This window comes from Harpia harpyja, chromosome 7 (assembly GCF_026419915.1).
Source record: "Harpia harpyja isolate bHarHar1 chromosome 7, bHarHar1 primary haplotype, whole genome shotgun sequence".
Classification (NCBI taxonomy): Eukaryota; Metazoa; Chordata; class Aves; order Accipitriformes; family Accipitridae; genus Harpia; species Harpia harpyja.
Window position 1 is genome coordinate 32,815,077 of NC_068946.1, and position 27,433 is coordinate 32,842,509.

General features: G+C 42.6%; 1 protein-coding gene across 1 annotated transcript in view; it reads left to right on the plus strand.

The window, feature by feature from the left end:
• Window positions 1-5,931: 5,931 nt before the first annotated feature.
• CHN1 (chimerin 1) overlaps window positions 5,932-27,433 on the plus strand; it is a 105,547-nt gene continuing 84,045 nt past the window's right edge. The window contains exons 1-2 of the mRNA XM_052792133.1: window positions 5,932-6,051; window positions 6,291-6,409. Coding sequence (XP_052648093.1) covers window positions 6,307-6,409 — 103 coding nt within the window. The 5' untranslated portion in view covers window positions 5,932-6,051; window positions 6,291-6,306. The remainder of the gene's footprint in view (window positions 6,052-6,290; window positions 6,410-27,433) is intronic.

Here is a 27,433-nt window from a genome sequence, read left to right on the forward strand (position 1 = left end):
TGTTTTATAGGCATCCGTATTATCTCCTTTGACACTTGAGGCTTGTCCCTAGGAGACAGAAAGCAGAAACTTCCTGGAATTTCTTTAATTAGCCTGTTCATTTCACTTAATAAAACAAGCAATCAAAACCATATTGTGTTTCATACACAGGACTCTTAAAAATGTAACTTAGAGTACGTAGCTCTTACATCCGAGCAAAAGTGCAAGCAATTTTGAAATTTCCTAGTATAGTAATAATTCTATTAATAACTGACCTCTCATTAGAAGTCTATGCTGATGTGGGATATGCTAGCAAGTGTGCACACGAGCAATAAGAAAGCTCATAAAAAGTCTGGTGTTAAAGTATATTCAGACCAGCTGCAAATAAAAACACCCTTTTGCAGTTATAAATAGTTTAGTCATTCACCTATTTTGATATTGCTTGCTCTAAACATCACCTGGAACCTGTTGCGAGAGGAAAGCTCCAAGTGTCAGCATAAACCCCAGCATGCTGAGCAACCACAATCCACAGTCAGCATGAGGGTGACAAGCACCTTGTTTATGTGCTTGTACCCTCAGAAAGCTCACACCCTAACAGAAGGTAAGTCTCAGCTTTGGGCAAATCTAGCAATCTATGTAATAGTGATTATAAAAGAAATTTGGGTAGCTCTGGATTTTTCCCTTTCCATATAGCACACTTCACTTTCTAATCCTTTTCCAGCCTCCGTCCTTAGGCATGTGGGAGGCAGGAAGATCAGTCCTTCCTCAACACAATTGTAGTGCTGGAAGTACCTGCACATTTGTGTTTGAAAGTATTAGAGTCGTCTGTTAATGTTTATTAAATAAATAGTAAGGTAAAGGTGAAAGCTTGGAAGAAAATAGGAATGAGGTAGTTCTTGACGTGAAAGACAGGGCAGAATACCTGTCAGAGAACCTGAAAGTAGCCACCTAATTCAGAGGGAAAGAAGGTATATTTCAGATGTACGTAGCCCAGCATTTCACATTCTCCAGTCTACTTACGTCAGCAGTGTCAGAGCAGAGATGTTGCTGAGGGGGCAAAGGTGGATGTTCTTGGAAAGTGCTGCTGGTTTCATCTGTTGTGTGGGAAAAGCTGGCTATGAAGAGTAATTCAGATGCGGGTTTTCTTTTTAATGGAAATTACATCAAAGATTAAGATCATATGATTTTGTCAAGATACATAGATAGCATCTACTATAGCCTATCCATAGTACCTGTTCATGATGTAATTCTCATCACATTTATGCGTGCCTTGGAAATCCAGTTAAGTGGGCGCTATAATGTGAAAGTCCTTAAGAATTATTTTAGAAAGGACTTTGCTCAGGAAACATAGGCAAGAGGGAGCTTTTCTCCTTTCATGCAGTTCCACTTAAAAATGGTATAATGCCTCATCAGTCTAAACAGAGCAAATTGTTTAGACATTAAGCAAACAGCTTTAGTTTAGTTTTAAAATTGTTTGTGCTGCTTCCCCTTGCATCTTGTGACACTCACTTCTAACCAGAAAAAAAATCTAGCTCTAAAGGTTGTCATTGTCACCTATGTCTGTTAAACATTTTTTCATGACCTGAAGAGCCAAAAGCAGGCATGTTAAGCTCATTTTTCATTTCATTGATGTACATCACCTACCATGTAGTAAACTGCTCTAAGCTGTTATGGGTTATAGTGTGATTCCTATTGATCAGGATAGGATGCCAAATGTGAGTTTCTCATGTGGTAGTTTTGATTTAAAACAGAAGGTATGGTGGATATGTTACACATATCTCACTTTCTTTGGCAATGGCCATAAAATTCAACGTGCAAGTTCCTCCTAGCAACTGTTACTTTGCTAGTCTGTAGCCTGTAGATAAAAGAAAAAAAAAATTACCACCAGAATCTACAGACTAGCATAGATCCCAGTAAAACAGTGATCATGTCTGGTTTGCAAAGGTTGCTCATAGCTGCTGTACTTGATGCAGGGATTCTCTCTGTGCCTGGACAGTGCTGGGTAATACTGTGTTTAAATGACTTTGCCATTAATAACGAACAACAACATCCAAAAGATAAGCTCAAATGCCAGTTCTCTTATCAAAGGGAGAAAGATTATCCAAAATGCTGGTAACATGCAGTGACAATTCTGGGTTTGGTGATAAGCTTGATGTTGTTATGTTCAAAGAGCTGTCATCTATATAAACATTAATTTTAACTAGCAAGCTTGGTAGTCAGTCTTCAAACTTTTTATTGATGACTTTTAAATTAGATAGAACAATTGAATTTATCTTACTGAGCAAGTGGTAGAAATCTGCCTTGCTGTTTTCCAAGGAGTAAATGTTCCATTGCAAACACTGTGAACTCTGAATCTGCTCAGTAAGGTAGCCCTTGGCTGCCTCCCCGCCTGCCCCCAAAACTCCCAGCAGTTACACATTAGAAGCTAAATCAAATTCTGCATGTGACAAGGCTTCTACGGTGCTGTTTTCCTGCTGTTAAGGGGGTCTGTTGCAGGAAGATACTAACTGTGATAAGATGCTACCCTTATTCATCAGGTAACATCTCACCGTGTCTTCACTTTTACTGCTTCCCATTAATACAGGACAGCTTTAATTTATGGGGTTTTTTTCTTCACGCAACATTATATTTACTAGCTGAGAACCTTTCTTTACAGTTTTGTATAAATCTTTAACAATGTCAGTGATTAATTTTAAAATCTCATTTATCACTGTATGATTAGTGAATTAGTTAAGGTTTGAAGAATAAATGTCTGGTAATCCGAAGCAATTTTGTACCAGACCCTCAGACAAGGTGATGGATCAAAGAAAGGCCACTGTGGAAAATGGGCCATTGCTCCCGCAGTGCTCAGCACCAAGAGTGAGGGGGCAAAAAGAGAAAGGCCAAAATAAAAAAACCCTAAACACTAGAAAACAACCCCAAATCCCAGTAATGAAATTCTACATGAAGAACAAAGCCGTAGTAACTGACTGCAGTATTTAAAGAGCCTTGAGGCTTGGGAGACGAGAGAAGAAACCTACTGAAGGACAACGAGCAGGCCAGAAAATAGCATGATATGTATATATTTCTCTTCTGGAGACTTTATTCTTGAGGTACACTTTGTAAATACACCCCCAAATATTCCTACCAGGTGGCAAGTATAATAGTGCTTTTTCTACAGAATGTGATGCTAACAAACCAATTTTGAAAAGGAGGGCTTTTCAAGGGCTAAAGATCCAGGGGAACAAGACACCAAGCTTGTCCTTGCTGCCATTTAAATCAAGGTCGTGCAAAATGGGGTCCTCTTTTGTGCTCTCCCCTGCAAAATAGCAAACATACAAGCTGGGGTCTCTCTGAAGGAACAGCCCCTCCGGCCAAACAGGGCCAGGCTGGGGCTTTGTGCTAGCTGCTCCAGAGCATCTGCATTTCCTCCCTGGGCCCCTGCGCAAGGCATTGGAGGGTTAGTGCTCAGTAAGCTCCAGCTCTCTTCTAACAAAATTCCCAGAGTTGTAGTTAAATCTTTGTTATTGCTGGTGTGCTAAGATGTGCTGGCCTGATAAGGCATTATGTAATTTTAAGATAATGTTGTTGTTAAACAGAAACCACCATGAGGATTTCATGTCCATTCAAAAAGCAGGGTGTGGGGGAAGGGACCTTCACCTAGTGAACTTCAGGCTCTTTTTTTTTTCTTCCTGATTTGCACCCTTGATTTCTTCCTGCTGTGTCAAGGCTATCAGCCTTTGTAAAAGCCAGAGTGGCTATCGGGTAGATGGTACATACTGCATATGGCCACTCTCCTTGCTACCCCCAGCACCTTTCTTGTGTCAACACCTGCAAGGGCCAGTAGAGAGCTCTGGGTATGAGCTTGCCTGTTAAGTCCTTCCCAAAGCTGCTGCTGTTCTCTCCAGGCTGCTAGAGCCCAGGCCAAAAAATCCTCCCAAACCAAGCAAATAATCTAATCAGAAATAATGATTGAGCTCAATTTGTTTTGAAAACTCAGATCAGCTGCAGAACTCTCCCTGGCACAGTAAAATATAGCTCTAGTAACTAACTGTGAAATGACCAACACACTTCCCTAGGTTTGAGCCATAGCTGCATTAATAGCAAAGGCATTATTAGACAATTGAAATGACTAATCAAATTACTCAGACTGATTTTAACAACTCTAGTAGTGATAATGCCTATTATGAGAAATAGTGTTACTCCGTCTGGACAGGAAAACATTTCTAATGTAAACATACAGTTCAGTAGATAGCAATAAAGATTCTGGAGTAGTGGAAGAGTAAAAGCTGGCTATTTAATTGAAGGAAATTGGAGTGAAAGCTTGGTATTTAAGTCCAGGAAATAAAAGAGGAAAAAAAATCTGTATGAAGATCCAACTTATTTCCAAAAGGCAAAGCAAAACACTCCATCAAAGGTCAAATCATGTAGGCAGAGTGGCAGAGATTTTTTTGTGTTGCTTTTTTCCAAACCATTTTTCATCTATTTTTAACCTTCCTTAGTCCTGCAATTAAAATATTATTTCTCAGTAGTCCAGCTGCTAAATAAATGTTTGCACTTTATACATGCAAAATGAAAATGTTTTGTGAAATCAGGTCCAATGTGCTAGAATTCATTTGGGAAGGAATAAAGCAGAGGAAACGATCCCTCTGGGATAAAATGTTTTTTTTTTTTTAAACTTTGCACAATAAGCAAAATACATCAACATAAAAACCTGTGTTTTGAAACAGTTGACAGGCATAACAAAACCCCATGTTTTTTCTTGTTGTATAAAACAAGATTTAAAGATATTGAAAACTTCCCCACACAATCTTTCCCTTTTGTTCTCTACAAAAAGACTAGGTAGAATTCAGAGTATGAAAACCTGTGTACAACAAACTACATAAAACACCCATTCTTCAGACAGACTTTTATGTTTTAGCTGCCTTGTTGAAAGAAAATATGTTTTATGTACTTGCTGCATTCATGCGACTGGAACCATTAATTGCAGCAGCTGTAGATGCAGCCTACGTACACGCTCTTCCTCCTTCAGACTGTCCTATGGCAAAAATCTTGTCTTGAAGTCGTGCCTCCCACCGCACATCTGCTGTGGTAGCACCACAGTGCCCCAAGTGAAGGTGGGGCAGGCTGTCCGATGCTCATAAAAACACCTGCACAATCTGCTTGCCCTGGCTGATGTCTCCGAAGCCTCTGCTGAAGGTTGTGGATTTGCACAGCTGTAATGGATTAAATTTGAGTAAACAATTTGTGTTGATGGTGCTCAGGCTGGATTTGAATTCTCGGCACACACAGCTTTGGTCTGAAAGGCAAAGTAATACCTGTAAGCGAGAAACTATTGTATCACTAAACAAGGCAGGTCTGATTATCCTGCTTATGCTGGGGAAGATCTGCTGAGTACTAACTAACCTCTGTTTTAAATACCCGGTTTCAGGTTAAAAAAGCAAACTGTATAAATGAGTTACACCGGGCACGATGCTGTCTTTTCACTTACATGCTTTTAGCTCTGAAATTTACAGTCCTGGACAGTGAAAAATGACGGCAGGTGGGCTGGCTGAAATTTCTCGCACCAAAACATTTTGAGGGGAATTCCACAGTTTTGCTCTCTTGCTGCTTGCTGGCATTTCAGTGGAAATGTTCATCTCGCTTTAAAAAAAGTCATGTTTCTCACAAGACCGTTGGTTTTTCTCCAGTACCAGGTAGGCGCAGCCCTGCCAAGGCTGAAGAGGCACAGGCCGACCCCGCTGGGCCGCTCCCCGGGGGGGGGGGGGCAACTGCGTACCCTGGGGCTGGTTACCACAAAGAATCTCCTCAGCGGAGACGAGTCGTCCGGGACGGCCCCCGGCGGGTGCCCGAGGGACGAGCCGGGCGCGGCCGGTGCCACGTACGTTGTGAGGGGGATGGGGGCCAGGGCCGCCGCCGCCGTCCCCTCCCGCGGCCGGGCCCGGCCGGCCGCCCCGCATGAGGGGACGACGCTTCCCTTTGTGCCCTGGCGGGCCGGCCGCGTTGCCATGGGAACCGTCCCGCCGGCTGCGGCGGGAGGAAGGCGGGTCGTGTGGCGGCGCAAGATGGCTCCCCGAGGCGGCGGGCCGCAACGTGAGCGCGGGCGGGGGGCGGTGGGGGGGGGGGACGGGAGTGGTGAGCTCCCCGCCGCTGCCTCGCGTCCCTCGGCCGTCGCCCCCCGCTCTCCCCGCCCCGGCCCGGGGCTCTCCCCTCCCCTCCCCTGCCCTGCCCTCCGCCGCGGTCTGCGGCCGCCCCGCCCCGCGGCAGCAAGTGGCAGCGGCCGCCGGTGCCGCGGGGCGCCGTGACAGCCCCGCGCCCAACTTGTGTTGCAGGCGCGCCCCGCCGCTGATGCGAGAGCTGCCGCGCCAATGCCAGCCCCGCGCCGCCCGGCCAGCCCCCGCCGCCCCCCGGGCCCGCCCGGCCGCCGCCGCGATGGCTCTGACCTTGTTCGGTGAGTAACCGCCGCCTCAGCCCGGCGGGCGCGGGGCTGCCGGCCCCCATTGTCTGCCGCACGGCAGCGCCTGGGCGTGGGCGCCGGCCCGGAGGGCTGCCGCAGGCCGGGGCCCGCTGCACCGCCCCACGCCCGGGGCTGGCGGTGGGGAATAAGGCGCCCCAGGGGCGGCCCCCGGTGGCGGCCGCGGCGGCGTGGGCTCGGGCTGCGAGCCGGCTGCGGGGCGTGATCGCCAAATAAAAGTTACGGTGCCCCAGCAAGCCGGCTGCCCGGTCGCCTGAGGAGCTGCGCGGCGATAAGCCGTGGGCTGGCTAACGAGGGACCCCCGCTCTCCCGGGAGCGTCGGGGTACGGGGCTTAATTGCCCGTAACGATCCGACGTGTTTCTGTAATTGTGTTTAATAGCACGGATTCAGGAAAGGACGGTTTCGGGAGGTCGTGAGCGTTGCTGTGGTTGGCTTCAGAGCCTGAGACGGCGTACCAGCGTGCGAAAACTGTAGTTTTAACTGTTGAACATGTGGGTTCTCCGAAGTGAGGTTATTAAGCTTGCTTATGTTTAATATGTGTAATTTTACGGTGGGGGGAGGAAAAGCTGCAAACTGCTTCTAGCAACATCGAGTAAATGTAACAATGCGAAGGAAAGCAGAAATTAGCACGACTAACATCAGTACGGAGTTAACGGGATAATCGGGATACTCTTTCTCATAAGACGCTGGTGGACCAGAAGTGATTTCTAGTGAATAGGTTTAAGTGATGGTAATGAAGTCTAGTCGTAGTGTTTAGACTGTGGATTCTACTTCCTGTGTAAACAAATGACTTGCTTTCATTCATCTCGTGATTCTTGGGCTGGTACAATTTCTTAAAAGAATAAAAGGGGTTTCGTGGGTTTTCTTAAAAGTTGACACCTGTTGTATTATTGTGGCATATTAAGCCTCGTCTAAAGCTTAGTACGTATTGCAAGGTCGTTCTCCATAGATAAAATCTGTCCGGTATTGGATTTAGCATTTAGCTACAGTGCTGTCACGTTTTCTGCCTGTGTTTCTTCTCACAATGCAAAAGGTGGTAAATCATAGTTCACAGTGGAGTGAACTGTCTCTGTCATTATAGGCCTGATCTTCTCGTTGAGTTCACGTGAGCCCCTGGACTTCTAGAGGAGTTGGTGCAGGTATGGGGGCCCTGCACGTTGTTAGTTGCAGGGTGGGCATCAAGCTCTTCAACTTAAAAGCACAAGTGAACATAGAGAGTGCTCAAATGGCAGATTGGCTTTTGTAAAATAGCCTACTGTGCGTATTATATTGTATCGTTGTAACTTCAGCTTGTTAAGAAAAGGTGTGGGTTGTTACACAGGCAGTTGAGGTAAATATTGTAGTTGTCCCTAACCAAGAATCAAATTTTTTAGGCTATTGAAAATATACACTTTTTCCGTGGTGAGCAGTTAATATGTCATTACAATCTTTGGCTGCAAAAATTAAGAATATTTTAATTTCAGCTCTTAAATACAGTGGCATTCCTAAGTAAGGTACATGTTTTTTTAAGCTTACGTGATTCTTTTTTAATTCACATGTATTTTATCTACTTAATGACATTTTTCTATTAATATAAATTTGCATTACAAAGTAAATTGAATTAGATGGGTTTGTGTGCTATCATGTCTGTTGTTAATGACATTGATACGTGTAAAAGATAATAAGCAAGGAGAAGATAGAGTGGGGTACCCTGCTGTGTGTAGGTTTTGAACAATATCTTGCCAAGGGTTAAACCTCAAGATTTCACCCTTTTAAGAAACCACAAAGTGACAATAAAACAGTGCAACAAATAAGGCTAATGTGTGTCAACGAATGTGGTGCCTTTCATAAATGTAGAAGCTTTAGAGTATGTCTTAAACTACGAATGCAAGAGTGTAAGTGTAAGTTGCGTAAATGCAGAGAATGTGCAATGTGTTTGCAGATGAGGTTGTGATTAACTTATGGTTGAGTTGGCACAGCTTACTGTGTTGCTGTGTGTCCTCTGAGCTGAGGTAGCTTGCCACACTTTGTCTGGTAGTATGTAACAAAGACAGACCACAACATGCTCGCTTTGAACTTCAAGAACAGCATTCAGCCTTTATCTTGAATTTTGGCTGCCTGTGGATTGTTGCATTTTCAGTTACTGCACCACAGCTGACCCATAGTAACTCATTAAAAATACTAGAGAGAGTCATTTTTAATTTGTTTCAATGTAAGCCCCTACCAGAGCAACATCAGCAAATCCAGGGAAAGGCAGAATAAATGTGCCTGAATTAATGTATCTGTTTTGAGGAATTAAGCAGCTATAATTGTACTATTCTAAATTCACACCTATCTTATACCAGTAAAACTGTCCTGAGCAAACAGGTCCTGAGGGAGGTGTTTGCTTTGGTTCTGCTCATTCACATAAGTTCTAGGCTCAATATTGCATTTTTTTTCTAAACCATAATGGTATGTCACACTGAGCCAAATTTCACACATTCTAGGGCTGCTTCTAATAGGATGTGCTACAAAGCATGTAAAACTTGAGATAAATTGCCATGTCAGCTTGAGGGGGAAAATCCACCAAGTTTGCTGGGTCCCTTTCAATTAATGTGTGTATGTGTGTGAGCACAGCAAGAGAGAGGAGAGGGGTGGGAAATGTCATAACATGCTTTCTCCATGCTTTTGGTACTGTTTTATGGCTATTTTGGTGCATAGTCCAAAGACTGTACTAAAAGGGGACAAGACTAGAGATCAGGGTGACATTGTTGGGGACTCTGTATTAAAATAGACATGAGGTTATCAGGCAGTTGAAAGGTCAGGTATGCTTTATCTTTTCTACTTGGCAGAGTGGTTGGGAGTTTCCCGTTCCTGTTGGAGGTTGCCCTTTGCCACTGTCCCCATAACAGCACCATGTAACCGCTGGAGCACTAACTGCAGTTTGTACCTTTGAGGTGGCACCTTGAGACTCTTTGGAAAGTTGGTTGGAGAAAAGAGCTTCCAGTGTATCAGCATTTTTCTGCTACAGAAAAAGACTGTTACCCTTGGGCTGTACGGGTCTTCTGACTTCTTATTCCTTTTCAGTTACATCTTATTGTCCAGATTATGATGCAGCATTAAAGCACAGAGGAGGAAAATGTTAAGACTCTTCACTTTCTCGGTTTTAGTTATTTTAAAATTCTTTTCTTCATCTTGTTATATGCTCCCAGTCGTGACCTTTAAAGGTATACTGTGCTCACTGTTGTCTGTATGGAAGGTCGTAGGGGGCTGCCCATGTTCCCACAGCACGGTGGTACAGCTGATGAGTCAGTGTGTGGTGTGGGTTATGAGGGAGAGGAGGTCAACTGCTCCACAGAGATGGAGAGGAAGAGCAGCCCCTGTCAGAAGCAATCAGAGATAAGAGAGCATGGAAGTTGTTGGCTGAAAACATACCTCTGTTACCTATCAACCACTTCGTCTACCTCGGGCAAGAGTGTCATTCCAACAGGGTTCATAGTTACACAAAGTTATGGTGGCAGAAATGGCCTGTTGTGGCCATAGGTGGTCACCCATACGTGACATGGCTTTTTGTGATACCAGTAGAAGTAGGGTTTCACCAGGACCTTGAGTTTGCGTTCTAGTTGCCGAGCACTGAGAGTGCAGGTTTGATCTAACAGAAGAAAGCAGATCCTGGACTAGAACCACATCAGCAGAAGACTGGAAGACAGTCAATATATCTGACAAGTGGAAAAAAAAAAAAAAAAGCTGCCTGATCCTGTTGTTTGTTGCAAATAATAGATGCAGTGAATTTGATATCCATGTTAGTGAATTGCCTACCAAGAGCTGGCAGGGATTTTAAAAATGTCTTTGTCCACAAAACAGCATAGACTTCCACACCCAGTGTATATAAATGTCTGGAACTTGAGCAGATGTCCAATTCTAGTGCTGTTTTTCATCCTACAGCAGATTCACATTCCCTTACAAAAGGTTGTGGTAATTACAGGTTTATCCTCCTTTTTCTCTCTAACCATTTGTTCCTGCCTGCTGCAGCAGCTGGAATGGCCAGTGTCGATCTCTGCCGTTTCAGCACAAAGTTTAGCAGCTTCATGCCCAGCGTTCGTGGAGCTGGGCTGAAGCCACTTGCCTGGCTTAGCAGGGAAGCGGCTAAAGGGTACCCACCGGTTCCGCTCTGCTGAATCCCTGCGAGGGGTAGCAGCTTCATAGAGATAGGAAGAGCAATCAGTTACATTTCTATGGCTAGACTTCCTAGAGCCCATCTGTTAATACCCTAAGCCCTGGTATCTTGCAGTGACAGGGCTGAGGTGTGTGCTGTCATTCTACTTGGATGACTCAAGTATGGGAAAGATAACAAACAATGTAGAGGAAAAAGGAGGGGAAGTGTTAAGTTATCGCATCGCTACTGCTGCATGCTTGTGTCTCTGGGTGTCCTGAGGAGTGTTTAAACAAAGTCAGCGTTGTCCTTTTGAAAGAAAAATATCTTTATGTTATGTTTTAGTGCCTGTGAGTTGTCCTTATGTCTTATGAATTCCCTTTCTGCTCATTTGTTTGCTCATCAACTCTCTTGTGTGAACAAAGGAAGACATTTCAAAACAGCCAGGAGAAATCTTCCTGGACATATTTGTCATTAGTTATTCATGCTCTTGCCTTCTTGCTCAGAGCCTGCCAATGGATGAAAACTCACCCTCTTGAATATTGGTGGTTAAGAAATGAGAAGTGAAGCAATTCTCTTTTAATCTTTGAAGTGCTTGCACTCTGATGAGTGGCTGCAGATGAATGGGATTGGAGACAGAGCTGTACTCAGCATGACAGATATGGTTATTTAAGGAGATGATGAACAAGGGGAGTTTTAACAGAAATTTATAGGGAAAATATCAGATGAAAAGAAACAAGCAATACATTGCTACAGTCAGGAAGGGTAGGGACAAAGAAACCAATTATACCTCCATTTCAGGTGTCGTCCATACATTGTTGAAAGAGCATGCAAATATTCATTTGACTGCTTAACAGAATTCCTTTCCACAGCTGTGAGCTCTGGTGTTGTAATGCACAGAAGTAATTTTCTATTAATCTATCTACTACTATGGGTATGAGGCAAACCTTTTGAAATAAGTTCTTCCATACTTGAAATGCTAATTAATAGATTACTATTTTGAGTTCTAGGCATCTGTGATTACTGTTCTCCACGCAAACTATACTTACTGTCTTGCGGCTGCTTCAAAAAGTAGGGTATGCTCATGTTGGTACAAATGCATATTTTTCTAATGTGACAATCTTAAAGATATTGTAGAGAAATTAAGTCAATTCATTGTTCCCTAAATAAATGTTTTGCTTGCTTAGGGAAGGCTTTTAAATTTTACAGTGCTTGGTTAGCTTAGTCACAGGTACATAGAAAGTAAGTGTTCCTCTAAAAAATGGCTCACAACAGGTAATGTCTGCGTATTCTTTGCAGGATAGGAAATACTCAAAAATTAATCTGCTTATTTCTTGTCTTATGTGCAGAGCCTTCTAAAAACAGGAGGTAAACAGATCACCTACAATTAAAGTTGTTCTCCTCTATATTTTTATATGTGTCCCTAAACTACGCTTAAAACTTGTGGCTAGCTGTGATGGTAAAAGTTTACTGGCAGAGCTCCTTAACTAAAGAGTCAGTTTGTGCCAGAAAAGTGTTCTTTGAATCTGTACCTTAATTGAAGTAGGTAATGGAAGTTTGTGGAATTGAGGCATTTATAGTCAGGCTTTTGTTGCTACAGGGAACATAAATGTGGAGTGCCATAGGAATGGTACCCATCACTGGTTCTTCTAGGCCAGAAAAAAATGAGTAAAGAACTTCATTGCTCATCTTATGCTCTTGAAGCAGTTTTCAAAGTGAATATACACCCCACATTGCACTGCCTATGCTAGATCTTTTTCACCAGTAAAGCAGTGAATTCGAAGTGATCTTTTTAAACTGGTTACAGTAGATGCTTTTGAAGTGTTTAGCCCTTGCTTAAAATACTTGGACTTCGTTCAGTACCGACTGACACAGGCTAATTTTCAAGGAGATTTAAGCAATTCAACATCTGTTCACAATAGGAACTTCAAATAGTTTAATTAGACAAAACAATTTGGGGATGTTGTTAAAAAAAACTCCAGACATTGTACTAAGATTTAAAAATGAAGGTGATTTGTTAAAAATGGAAACCATGTTAGACATAAACTCAATCTTCCGATTCCCATTCATGTATCTGGGAGGGAAAGTGTCCAAGTGCTGAGAATCGTAAGATTATTTTCTCCTAGGTGCTGTGCTAACCTTACCTAATTTGTAGAACCTAATGGAGCAAATAAGGAGAGCAGCCTTGAAAAGGTTTTGCTGGCAATGCAATCTCAAGAAAAAATCAAAACGGAAACCTGCGTAGGAACTGGGAAAAGATGATCTATTAAGTAGTAAATTGATATCAATTGATCAAAATATCAGAGAAGTGACGCTAGCACTTATAAACGAGGATGAAAACATTTCAGTCATGGCTTATCAGCTTAGCACTTAGAAGTGTGTTTCATGCAGTGGCTAGTATAAAATTGTTTTCTATTAATTGTGTATATTGTATGAGAATCTTAAGAAATCAGAGGTTTCAGGATTGTTGCTGAAGCTGGAAAGGTCAGGTCCAATTGTGTGCACAAGTAATGAATTAAGATGAAGTTTTGGAATTTTCTCCAAAGAGATTCACTTGTGGTATCATCAGCTCAGGCACACCACTGAACAAACGCATCCCTTTCCTCTTTGGCATCAAGTCACCTGCTAGGAAGTAGAGACGGCCTACGTAGCACAGAATCTCATCCAACGGTGTTGAAGTGAAATACGCTCCGGATCCAAGGATCCGGGAAGAGTTCCCAAGCTTTGCTGATGCACGCTTCACGTCAGCCAAGGACTGATGTTTCAGGTGTAAATCTGGGTTTCCTTCTATGTGTTTTGGACTCAGCTGATCCTTTCTGCATTGTTGGGTTTGGGGACTTTATTCTCTTACTAACTCTCTCCAAGAGTTCTTAACTGTTTTTTCAGATGTACTAAAAGATTTCCATGTGATAGAAAGCATGTGTCAGTGTCAAGAAAAGAATGTGTTTACATATAACGGAAGTACCATAGTTAAGACTTAAATACTACTTTAATCAGTAAACTCAAAACATAAACCTAATACAAGCCTTTTTTGAAGACTATGTTATTTGTGGCAAATAAAAGCACATTAATAAGGATCCTCCAAGGGTGCAGGCATAGGTAACGTCTCTAAAAGTGCGTTGTTAGACGATTCTTTTTCCTTTTTCTGAACTTTGGGCTTGGCATCTGCATCTCAGGCTATTTAGCTGCTCCACCTTGTGGACAGAGATCGTACAGTTCTGCAGAAACGTGTCTTCAGATGAAACGAAACAAAACAGACCCCAAGACCTGGCCCAAGGGCAGTTTTGTAGTTGTTAAAAGAATATGGATGCTTCCTGCTGCCTTGTAAAATCATAAACTGGCTTGGTTGTCATTTCAGTGGGCTGGATTGCGTCTGCCTCGTACGCCTTCATAAATGATGGCAGAAGATTAAAAACCCTCTAGATTTTGTCTTTTCGAGTCTGTCTTGAAACAAGGAGAAGTATCATTTAAAACCAGTGAAATATTTGGTATTCTAAAGCATTTAACAATGCTACTAGGACTTTGTAATTGCATGGCATCTGGGCCTTCAGCACCCTTACTGGCCAGACCCAAGAAGGTGCTGGGAAGAGTTCCTGCAGTTCTCCACGCTGTTCCCAAGGATTTAGCTGTGCGTCAGAGTAGTGGGTCGATGCCCCGGTTCCAGTCAGGGGCAGGAGGGTTGACCACACCTGGCTGGGAAGCCTGGAGTATTCGCCATGTGTACAATAGCCTCTGTGAATGTGAAAGAGTTGACTGACATCTGACATTTCCAGCACTCAAAATATTTGTTCATCCTCTGTCTGAATGACAAAGATGACATTTCTGAAGTGATTTCATAGTTTCAGGAAAATGTGCTCATAAAATCCTTTTTATTCCTGTGGGAGTCCGATTTCCATGATATATTTTGATACATTGGTCCCCAAATATATTTTTGTCTTTTGCTAGCAGGATGGATGTTCCTGGTGCTGATGGGAGGTGGTGGTTCCCTCTCTACTGCACTCCTGCTCCCCATCTCTGTCTCTTTCCCGCTTCCTTTGTTGCAAGAGCAGCTGCTTATAGGTAGCCTTGCTGTTCATGAAGCTCAAATAAAAACGTAGTTTCAGACCCTGATCAGAAACTGAATGTTCTGGGGCAGCTTGCTTGTGGGAAATGCCCACTCCAAAGCTAAAGTTAAAACACTGTTTCCTAAATACTGGAATTGTTCTGTTGCCCACTGCATGGTGGTGTGCTACCATGGCTAGCAGAGCCACAACTGCAGCCATTTAAATTATATAGCAAATACAATAGAGCATCATGTAGCAAAGTCTTTGAGTACTGCTGCAGCAATGGAAAGGGAGGTATGGAATTATTCCTCGTGCAGAATAAATGGGCGACTGTGAAAAATGGAGTAATAGTATAGTTCTGAAAAACAAACCCAGTGCTTTAGCGCAGGACCTAACCATTCCTTGCTCTCACATTGGCAGGGTACAAGCCAGTCTCCTCAATGCTGAATTAGTATCTGCTAAGTATACAATCCAGAGCAGACTATAAAAGTTGCTGATAATTATTTGGTAAGGCCAGTCTACCATACTTTTTCATCTGCGTTTTATGGTTTCCATATGAATCTGGACATAATGCTTCAGTGCAATGTTGGATCATTTTTCATTAAAAAAACCCCCAAACAAACAGGATGTAGCTCTTCCTTACCTCTGCCTTGCTGGCTGAACATGCACACATGCGTATATCTTTCTAATAAAGGAAGCATGATTTTAACACAGCAATTAATTTTACTGATTTCCTTTTCAGGTTTTTCAAAGAGTATTTTTATAAATGGGACTTGAAAGTGTTGAAAAAAAATCTTCACTGGTTTAACAGAAGCAGAGAAGTATTTCAAAATAAAATAGTGATTCGTCTTCCTGGTGAGAAAAACGTTCAGAAACTTTGTGTTGCATATTATTTCAATGCCAAAATTTACATGGTAAAGGAATTATGTCAGGTACTTTTTTATTGAGAAATAACATTTGTTACTGCAAGGTAAATATTTGCAAGTATGTAAAGGAAAATTACCAACCCAAAAAAACAAGAGAAGTAGAGGAAACTTATCATGGCATTTCCAATGATGAGATCATGTGCGTATAGCTGTGCTGTTGCTTTATTGTGGCTCTCAGGGAGCTCCTGGCTGCACTGTGTATCTGCCCACTTTGACATTGTGTGAAAGCAAGCTGTGGTCACAGCCCCTTCCCAGCATCCCTGCTTGCCCCTCCTCAGTGACAGAGCAGCAAGCTCATCAGTAACTTGCTGGAACATCTCTTATTCCTTAGTTTTTATTGACACTGCGCTCTATAAGAGGATACCCCCCCACTCCGATCCACCTCCAGCTGCATCAGACCAAAGCAAGATGATCATTTTTTCCTAACTTGCTCCCTGCAGGTTCAGAATTTGCAGGAGGTGAAACATAGCCCCTGAGTCGCTGCTGCCCCGAAGCATGGTGAGTCCCAGGGCAGGACAGAGTATGCTGCGCTCCTGGTACAGTAACTCAGGGGGATACCTCAAAGCAACCTCTGAGATGAGTGAGTTGCAGACTGCTCTGTCTGAGGGAGAGCTCACACTGGCTAACTCAGCTGCTAAGCTTGTTGGCATTTTTTTCCACTTAGTAGAAAGGTCTGCTTCTTAAATGCTTTGTTGATGGGGTAGCCCTGCTGTTAGTATGACTTAAATGTAAAAACTCTGCCTTTTTTGGAAGGCATCTTCCTTCTCCCATTGCTGTGCAAGAGCAGCCATGGAAGACACAGGCAGGGCTTGCCGTGTCTCAGAGCTGTATTAGCATTTTGCCCTTATTTCTGTATGGAAATCCTGTGTATAGCAATCCCTGACAATTGCTTGCAGCATTCTGCCTCCCGGCAGTTCCCGTGTAGCCACATAGGTAGGCCAGGACGATTTTTAAACTATAAACTGGATTTTTGATCTGTTACATCCTATAGCTCTCCGTGTGTCCACCTGTACATGTTTTCCTGTGCTGCCAATTGCCACGATAGGGTTCTTTTTATAACATCAAAGTGGACCTAAAGACACCAAAAGAGCTGTTGCCCAGAGAGGCAATGCTGGCTGGGCGACTATTGGGTTGGCAAGACTTGGGAATAGAGATACTGATCTTTGATCTGTAGGATGATCTCATCTACATGGGTGTCCTGGTTTCAGCTAGGATAGAGTTAATTTTGTTCTTAGTAGCTGGTACAGTGTGTTTTGGATTTAGTGTGAGAATGATGTTGATAACACACTGATGTTTTAGTTGTTGCTATATAGTGCTTATCCTAAGTTAAGGATTTTTCAGTTTCCCATGGTCTGCCAGCAAGGAGGCATGCAAGAAGCTGGGAGGAAGCATAGCCACGACAGCTGACCTGAACTAGCCAAACGGATATTCCATACCATAGAACATCATGCTTAGTATATAAACTGGGGGGAGTTGGCCGGGAGCGGTGGATCGCTGCTTGGGCATCAGTCAGCGGGTGGTGAGCAAGTGCATTGTGCATCACTTGTTTTTTCCGTGGGTTTTTTGTTTGTGTGGTTGGTTGGTTTCAGGTTTTTTTGTTTGTTTTTTTTTTGAGACAAGAACGATTTAATAGCAGCAACCTCGGTTTGAATCCAAGTCATGGCACAAAAAAAATAAAATGCAAGCAAAAAACAAGTGATGCACAATGCAGTTGCTCACCACCCGCTGACTGATGCCCAAGCAGCGATCCACCGCTCCCGGCCAACTCCCCCCAGTTTATATACTAAGCATGATGTTCTATGGTATGGAATATCCGTTTGGCTAGTTCAGGTCAGCTGTCGTGGCTATGCTTCCTCCCAGCTTCTTGCATGCCTCCTTGCTGGCAGACCATGGGAAACTGAAAAATCCTTAACTTAGGATAAGCACTATATAGCAACAACTAAAACATCAGTGTGTTAACATCATTCTCACACTAAATCCAAAACACGCTGTACCAGCTACTAAGAAGAAAATTAACTCTATCCCAGCCGAAAACAGGACAGTGGGCCTCTGCTGCTCTTGCCAGCAACTGTTCCTATTTTCTGTTTAGACGTCTCGTTCTGTAGGACAGTGTGCTTTTCACTTGTGGACATTCCTGGGGGATCTCAGTTCCAGTAAGGATGCATCAATATCAGAGAAATGCAGCTGATAATTGTTGAAAACCTCCTGTTTAACATGGTGCCATGATAAAGTGAGAGGTAATAAACCCAAGTTTCTGTTATTTGCAGACCAATTTGTCTTTCTTCTAATTACTGGAAAAAAGGAGAAAGAACTTCAAAACAGAGACAAGAAAACCATCTGAATTAATTCCCTGGAGCGGGAAAGAAACGTATGGAGTTACGCAGAAAGGGACTTACTTAGAGGTTATCTCCAAGCATTGATCATATTGAGCTTTCCAGCCAGCAATCCCATTCCTCCTGGGCGGTGACAAACCTTTGTGTTCAGCTCTCCTTCCAGCAGCCTGTTCCCAGCTCCCCTGCTCTGCTTTCACCCTCCTGAATGCAGAGGGAACTGAGGACAAATGGGGGGCCCATGCAGAAAACCTCTCAGTGCTTGCAGAGCTGCTAAACCACCTTCGAGATGGCTGGCTGTTGCTCCAGCCCCACAATGCACTGGGTGGTGCAGGAGTGGACCTGGAGCACAGCTGCTCCATGGACTGGACCTCACACCTGCTCTCTCTTTCTCTGGTTCCCGCCTAGTGCAGCAGATGAACCTGGTGAGGCGGAAAAAGTTATGAAAAAGATGGTTTTAATGCTATAAATGGGGAGAGGCTGGTGGGTAAGTGTCTTTTGCCATAGTTCTTTGACTGCAGTTATAATAGCGAGCCATGGAGTTGCTCAAAAGGAACGTGAAGTTTTCAGCTTTTCTACCAGGAACATCCCACTTTGTGCCATTGGAGGCCTCTTACATGTTTTATATGAGAACAGGAAAAGGTAAGGAATGACACTTGCAGCTTTCAGATTGGGGAAAAGCTCACAGCAACTGGAGAATGACTTTTGGAGTTAAAACTTAATTCCAATTCAAAAAAAGGCATCCTACCACATTGTGTCCATTTCCCTTTCTCTGACCCTGCCAGTAATGGTTTTTTAGGAGTTTCCTTCATGACACTGTAAAAAATGATCATGGTTCCAGACAAGAGTGCTTTACTTGGTAGTCCGTCCTCCTCCTTCCAACCATGAGTGTTGATGCATTACATCTGTTCTGGAAATAAGGATGTAAATACAAGCTATATTTCTGCATGAGCAATGGCGTGTGTTATTTACGACTGTTTAGAAAATGAAAAATCTGTTTCTAATAAGAATTGTAATAGGTTTGTGTTAACTCTGATGGTCTAAGAATTTAAATGGGTCAAGTTTGAGGAAGGAGAAGCAACAGCATCTATTAGACCATCTGACACAGTTAAAGAGAGAGACATGCTTTGGGACGCATGAGTCCATCCTGAGGCCAGTTATAACAGCAGTTAGAAATCAGATCTGCTCTTAATTTTCTCCGGGTGACTCTGATTTTTGCCTGGGCTGCTAATGGGTGGTTTTGTTTTGTTTTGTTTTGTTTTCCCCCAGGAGGCTAATGAATGCACAGCAGCTATATTGGTCTAAAATGCAAGGGAGGACAAGTTCTCAGCAGATTTTTACCAATGGATAGGGAGGCAAGGTCAGTGTTGTGTTCTTTTGTTATGGTTCAGCTTTTGGTAAAACCACAACTCTCCGTTCAGAAGTGGATTTTAGAGCAGGAAAGTGAATGTATGTTCATTATCTCAGTGCTGTGTGTGGAAAAAAAAAAAATTGAAAGCAACCAAGCGAACAGTGATAAAACATGCCTCCCCATTCAGCAAATTAGGGCATTATGCAGTGGATGGAGGGGTTATATTTCAAAAGTGCCTGAAAGCTCGTCCCTTATTTAGGGTCTCTTCTGCTCAACCTTGACTGGGCAGACTTCTTATTCAGGGGAGGGGGTTAATTTACAGCTAGAAGACACTTTTATACCGTATCATATTGTTCTTTTTCATTATTAGGGTGACTGCTCAGAATATTTGTGTAATCAAGCTCCAATCAATATTCCCTGTTGGATGTGTTAGAGAAATCAAGACAAAAACGTATTTTTGTGAATGCCTTGAGGCTGTGGCTATAACAGTTGTCACTGGCTTGAAGTTATGGTAAAACTTGTGCCCTTGTTGGTATTATTAATGCTTGAAAGAAGTAAAACAACCGATGGGAAATGAGCTCAGTCTCTGTGCAGGCAGACTTTTAAAATGGGAGACAAGGAAAGATTTGTGGAAACAAAAAATAGGAAAGGAAATGTCGAAGGGTAAATGTTTTCTCCTATATTATCCCTAGCCATGGTTGGAACGAGAGCAGTGTAAGAGCAATAGCCTTGACAAGTATTTCCCTGACTTCCCAGCAAACTTCACTGACCATGATCAAGACAGTGTCTCCAGTGAAAACCAGTCTGGATTTAAACCAGGGAAGTCTGATTACAGTGTTCAAGCTTGTGTTACCTGATGTTACTCTGAATTGCTCCAAGACTTTACTGCGCTGATATAGAAGATACTTAGACAAATTATCTGGCAAATCTAAAAGATGTGATTCATCCAATAAAGGCCTATTTCTGTCAATTTTGAACTTGCAAAATTAGTTTGCAAACGACCTTTCAAATAACCCTTAGGGAGGATGGGAAACTGCCTAACTCATTGATCCAGCACTTCAGGGCTGCAGCCAGACACAAGTCAGTTTTGCCACAATGAGTTTAAAAAAAAAAAAAAAAGCTGTTTTTCTTTGAAATAGATAATTAAAGAGGCGTATTTGATTTTGACAACATTTTCAGTTGGAAGTTGTTTACTGTGTAAACCAGACATTTCAGGATACTTATAAGTCTGTAGAGCTATCGTAACTGCTGTAGCGATGTAAATCAGAGGCTTACAGATAGCTGGCTGACTCTGTTGTTGTACCTACAGCTAAGCCCCAGAGCCATGTTAAGTAGCAGTTCCCATCGTGTTTGTCTTTTCTCGGGAAGCAAAGATGGTGTTCCCATAAATGCTGAAAATTGGCTGCAGCCTGTTGTCTGGAGCCTGAGATACCCTGCTGGAAATGGAAAGCAACATTAAATTCTGTCTTTGTCAAATGCCCACAAGGTGGCACTTGTCATCTTTTTACATCTCTGAGGTCTAAATTTTTATACTTGCAGCAACACCAAGAAATTATTTTAGAGGTTTGGAAACTTTTCTTAAACAGTAAGCTAACTGTGCTTTCATGGGAGGGGTATTTCCCATCCCTCCGTTAAACTACAGTCAAGAGAAAGAGGACAACAGCTGTGTTTTGCTTGTTACCATTGCATATGTGAAAATTCCAGCTTAAGATTAAAAATTCATTTTAATTTTTTTTGTTATAAAAGATTTTTTAAATTTTTGTTTGTCATTACTCATGTAGTCATATGCCACTATTTATCTGGCAAAGAGGAAGAAAAATGAATGTGTGCTTCCCTTGCTTTGGTTAAATGAAAATCTAGAAACAGATCATTTGCAACCTGGTCTAATCACTTAGAAGATGAGTTCATTTAACAGCAGCAGTGTCTGTGATAGGCAAAATATTACCCATTAAAATTTTCCCATCGTTCATAAAGAGGCAGTAATAGTAGACCTGCTAATAAAAGGTATTGAACTCTAGCTGTTTTCAGTGGGTCTCTCATTCAACCCCATTAGAAGCATTCCCACAGAATTTATTGTTGTCAGATCAGACGTTTGTAGAAACCAGGATGGTAGTGTGATGTTTTTTCTCTTTCTCCCTCAAGACTGATGCAATTATTCAGAGCATGCCCTTCTTTAAGCCCCTTCACTTTTGCTGAGAGTGCTTTCTTGTCTTGCTCTTGGTCACATCAGAGAAACGACAGCAGCCCTTGTAGCTTTCTGGGGCATCATTCACACCAGCTTTCTCTTAATCGTTTTTACTCCAGTAATAATTAGAAACCTAATTGTACTTTTTTTGAGTGGTAAAAGCAAAAACATGTGAGGACAAAAGAGCAGAGAAAAAATAAGTTTTGTTCCATTAAAAAATTCCTGGGTCACCATGTGTATGATGTAGTGCTGTCTTGCAGCCAAAGGGATGCTTTCATTATCGTTGCCTGTTTTCACTGGTTTGTATCTTTCCCTTAGATTGTATTGTACTCTTGTTCTCCTCCCGGATGGGAGTGCCTTTGGAAAATGTGAAGAAAGTACATTCAGCTGTTTCCTTGCTTAAATAATTCAAACGAGGTTTAATTTTAAAGTCCAAAGCTGACCACATGCATGGGATTTTATGGGCATTAAGGAGTGTAGCTACCTGCGCCAAAGGTCAAGGCAAAGGAGTAGAACTTTGCGTAAGGAGAATTGTCGCTTGTGACTGTCCCCTCTGCCCACAGGCTCAGGCAAATCCCTGTGGATGGATGGCTTTAGTGGTGGAGCGACTTTGTTGGGTGCCAGCTTCTCCAGCGATGGCCTGGAAACAGTTGGGTGCAGTTGAGCAGGCTACTTGTAACCTCTGCCTGTGAGTCGCCATCCCCTGGCAGGAGGGGAACCACGTAAGCTGGTGATAGCTCCTTTTTGGACCTAGAGGCCATTTGTCTTTGTGATCAGACTGGGCTTTAGTTGAACACTTAACAGCTACCCCACGTGTCGGCAGCACAGCGGGCTGGGAACAGGGGAGCCTCCGCTGGGAGGGTTAGCTGTCCACATGCAGCCGGGACGCGTGTTGAACTCTGACATGTTAAAGTAGACACCTGTCTGGCAGCTTTTCTCCACCTAGAGAAGGTGGAGAAAATAGATGCTGGTTTATTTGGAAGCTTTTGCACTGAAGCTCCTTACAGTAATGGTGTCTGCCTGCCTGAGGAAGAGTCTTGACATGTCTAGAAGTTTTCAAAGCTTTTTTCTTTTTCTTAATTCAAAGGAAGTAGTGTGCCAAGGAACATTAAAGTAGCATCAAAGACTCAGTAACGGTCTAGAAGTATCAGTCATCGTTGCTGAATGTCATGCAGTATATTGTATATTTGGGAATTGGGAGAAAACATAGTGCTCACGGCCTGGGGTGTTCTCAGCCTTGCGGGGATCTTCCCATAAACAACGGAAATTCTGTGATGCCCTACTTGTGAAACCCTGCATGTTTTCCACATGGGCCCAGGCCATGTCTGCCATGAGGTTCTTGTCATTAATGTCTTTGTTTTTAAGGACCAATAGAGCAACATTACTTTTGGATTAACATTATTTATTCAGTCACTTTTAAACCCCAACATTTTTTTTAAAACAACAATATCATAGTTTTTATTTAAGAGAAAGGGAATATACTAAAAAGTTGCCTGAGATCTCTTAAAAAGCACGATGTAAGCCCGTGCAAGGTATTTTGGTCAGAAATAAATTGTTTACCCCTGTGCTATGGAAAGGCAAAGACAGGACAAGACTGAGCCAGAGGATCATTTCCCTTTTTATATTCATGTGGAGGACTTGAATGCTGAAGAAGTGTTTGTTCCTAAGAAAACATTTCATGCAAGACAAGAATGGTTGATCACAGCTTTCTCTCTCGTTTACCGAGCTCTGGCTGAAATGAACTTTTCTGCAGCCTTTGGCGGCAGTGTGCATGGTACCCTGCTTGCCAGGGAGGAGTGCGTTGGTTTCTGCAGGACCTCGTGTGACGGGCAGGTAGTCACGCACAGCGCGTCTTGCTCTTTGCATGAAGACTCTGCTTCTGCCCGCCACCCCATTACAGACCATCGTTTAACTTACCAGCTGCTGATAGCAGAGGCGTAGCAGAGGGGTGGAGAGAGGCTTTGTGGAAAAAAAAGTGGATCCCACGGTCTTGTGTAGGAGTGACAAACGACCTTTGGTGTGTGCCCTTCCTTCTTCAGTACACACGCAATTGACAGGGATATTTTGGCTGTTCTCTGCACCCTCCGCCCTGCTGCCCCATCTCTGGGAGCTGCCCACCATCGCCTTCCCCGCCTCCGGCTGTCAGTGGTGCAGGGACTTCTGCAAAACCCTTCCAGCACGGCTGGGTGCTGCCACAGCCAGAGATTAGCTTCTCGTATTTACCCTGAAACCATAGTATTGTAGCCCATCTGTTTTACTACTGCTGCCTAGGGCGGTGGCTGTATTCATCCTTTAATTACCTTAATGCTGTTTGAGTTTTATTTTGGTTGGAGTGCATAAAAGCCCTCACTGCTGGGGCCTGCTTGGCTGCTGCTTAAAACATTTCATGATGCTTTGAGCTTAGCTTCTGAAATGCTGTTGGTACTTGTACTCTGAAAACCAGAGATGAAATTACATTTTCTGTTCAACTGCGCTGTTTTTGTGGCTTGAGGATCTCACCAGCAAATAAACGATGGCTTCATTTCCGTAAGTCGAGTGATTTTACGTGCATCCTTTGGGCACAGAAGGTGCTAACAAGCAAGATTTTGAGGCTGAGGAGGAATTTTCTAGAAGTTGTTTTTTGGGCACAAAAAGGAGCCTGTTGTATGGGTCAGCAAATGGCCACGTCTCCTGGTCATGCATCTCTGCAGGAGTTAAATTTCGACACACGCTGCTGCCAAACAAAGCAAGATTAGCATCTTAAAACACATGTTAACGCTTACTGGTCAGTGCCTGGGCCTTAGCTTAAAGAAGAATGTTTTATACTTTCTTGCATCTTTTCATATTTATGACATACACCATTCCTTGGGCCTAGATCGGTTCAGAAAATGTGAAACTGGATTTTCTTCTTCTGATCATGTTGAAGTTTGGTTCATGTGGCTAAGAACTGGCCTCTTCCACAAGATTCACCGCCTGAGGCCTCACCTGTGTTCAATAGGGATATTGCTGAATAAAACCAAAGTTTGGTCAAGAGCTACTGTGTCAGTAGATAGCTGATTATTTCCTCCCAGACAGTGTTAAACTAATCCCCAGCATGATGTTACTGATCACCATGCTGCAGGGAATGACATACAGTAAAAGAAAAATTAAACTGAATTCTCTATAGGAAACCTTACCAGTAAGTCCTAAATTGCTTTATGGGGTTACCAGGCATAGTTAAGCTGCTGCTGCTCTACCCTAGAGCTTGCAGAGCTTCAGTGGGGAGAGAGAAAGAACCATTTCAAGCAGAGGTAAACATTTTTATTCTTTCTATAAAAGGAATACACAGAGACAAGCAGTCTAAACAGTTTGAGGCAGTAGTAACAGTTTTTCTCTCTGCAGTTAAAATGTACACTCTGAAAGTACTACAGTTGTCCAGATTTATATAAAGGCTAAAATGCAAAGGGGTAAGAAAGAAGGAAAATAACGAAGGGAAATGCTACGTTGTAATGTCACAATTAGTCACATTTGTGTTTATGGAAAAATCTGAGATGCTCTCATAGCATTTGTGTCTGTGTATGAACTTCTTCTAAATGGCTGTATGATTTTCTATTGGCAGAAGCCCTTTTCTGTGCAAGCGTGTATTTCTGACGATTGCTCTGTGCTTTTCACTTCTTAGTTGCAGACGGTTCATGCTCAAGATGCATAGTTTCATTTTTCTTTCATTTATTTGTGTGCTTAAAGGAGGGCACACTCCTGCCCCACTGTGACATTTCAGCCTGTAAAGGGGCTGTTGCCAGAAGCTGCCTCTTGTGCTGTTCTGGGCTTTTCTGCCTCTGTTTTCTCTGCATTTAGGCAAATTTCAAGGAAGCCTTGAGTAGAGATGAGATGGCTTGAGAATGAGATGCTGAGGAGATAGAGCAGGGTGGGTAGGTGAGTCCTAGCAGGACAGCAGTGGGGAGCAAACCAAAGCATTGCTGGGGGATGAGGTGCAGATGAAGATTGCTAAGGCTGGGGGAAGGCAGAGTCCTGGAAAAGAGAGGAGGAGAGTGTGTTTGGGAGAAAAGAAGATGACCACAAGAAAGTGCTGGGAATTGTTTAAGAAATAGGGATCACTTCTATCCTTGTCCATTGGAGAGAGAGAGATGGGCTGGCACACTCTTGCTTGCCCCTGGAGAAGCTGAGAGACAGATAACCTGTCATGTAAGGTATTCAAGAAATGTAGGTTCGTGCCTGAACTAGAGGCATCAGCTGTTACTCTGTGGTAAGATGCTTGCTTTGAAGATGAGTTTGATTTTGCTATTGGTTCAAGAGCAAAGACTGATTCTACAGGGTAAAGGACTGTAAATATATTTTCACGTATCCTGCAGCATTGTGTCCCCCCACCCCTTTACCTTGCATATAACTTTGGGCCTCACTAGGATTTCAAGTGATGTATCAGTTTAATACATTCTTACTCTTTTCTTTATACATGCATACATATTTATATTATGACAGGTCTATTTAGGAGCTTGAAAGTATAGGTGTGGGCATATAGCTGTTTCTTTTCTAATCTATTCCAGGCTGGAAGATTATTAGTTATCAGTATGGATTCAGGGTAGAGAATTTGAGGAAGTCCCATTATATTATGTAAAAATAAAATCTTCTACATATACCCTTCTAATCAGAGCAAAATTCTGAAGAATTAAAAAACTGTAATTGCTTGGGATAGTAGGATATTATCAAACATTTTTACTTTTAAAGGCTAGGAAGACTATTCAGCACCAGCATCTGTCAGTTTGAAACTGGGCTGGGTTTGAAACTGCGATTTATGTGCATGGACAGTGTGCCTGATCTAAAATGTACTTGCTGATGAGAGTGCCCTCGTGCTAGCAAAAGGCTCACCAATGCTGGTAGGATCAGTTTATGCGTTTATGTTTTCTGTAGTGCTCCAGACCTTTGGAGAAGAGCAGCTTTAAGCTGAATTGCTTCTCACTTAAGGCAGAAAATACAGTTAAGATAAAACATGATGCACAGCTTGTAGAAAATTATTTTATTTTATCATGGAAACATTTAGCAGAGCTGAGATACTGTGCTGATGGGAGCTGTAGAAAATCTGAGAACTGACAGCATAGAGTTTATTGCGTTAATTAGAAAGTGGTGCAGTGTTAGTGAGAAAATGTATTTTGGGTTCAGCATTTTCTGTGGGTTTTTTATCATGCCTTAAAGTGCTTTTTGAGTACTTTGGATGCCTAATTGGAGATGCTGTATCTGGAAGTCTGCACTATCTAAAAATCAAGCCCTTTTCCTAATAATGCATTTCAAAATACTGGTAATGTGTTAAATGGGACCACAGCGATTAATCTTTAAAAATGGATAACTAAGAGACTGGTCTGATGTTTATGCTCATTCTGTTTTATCTTTGTGTAGTGCAGTGGTTTTAGCAGTAGAAACATTCTTGCACAGAAACAAACACTACAAACCCTCTGCTTCACCCTTGTTACTGCACTGTACTTGCTGCTACAGTATTTTATATCAGATAACATTTTTTTTTTAAATCACAATAGAAATGACCTTTTGTTTTTTCATTACCTCATGTGGGATGACTGGAGGGTATTCTCACACTGTAAAGGCAGTAAAGCTCACCGACAGATTTTCTAACAAAATCCTTGTGCACAGCTGCATAACATAAATCATTCCTTCCAATTTCTGAATGTTAAATGTTTGTTGTATGAAAGTTACTGCTGTTCTTGCCTGACTTTAACAAGGCTTGGGGTTTTTTGTTTGGCACAAATATTGTTGTTTTTCAGTTTTATAATCATGCTGCCCTTAGTTGTAACAATTATATGGCTGGAGTGCGAGCAAGTATAGGTTAGACTGCCAAGATATTTGTATTTTCATAATAGTCAGCTCATATTTTACAAATACAGTGTGTATTGTACTTAAATTATTTATTTGTAAATTCAACTGGTGCATATATTGCCAAAAAACAGACTATAGCAAAAGAAAATTCAGCTAGTGGGGTAAGAGTTGTCTTCTGGGACTAAACCCATTATTTTTACTTCCAAGTTTTGCCCTTTTTCCATGTGACGCTGCAGTGCTAAGGGATCATGTTA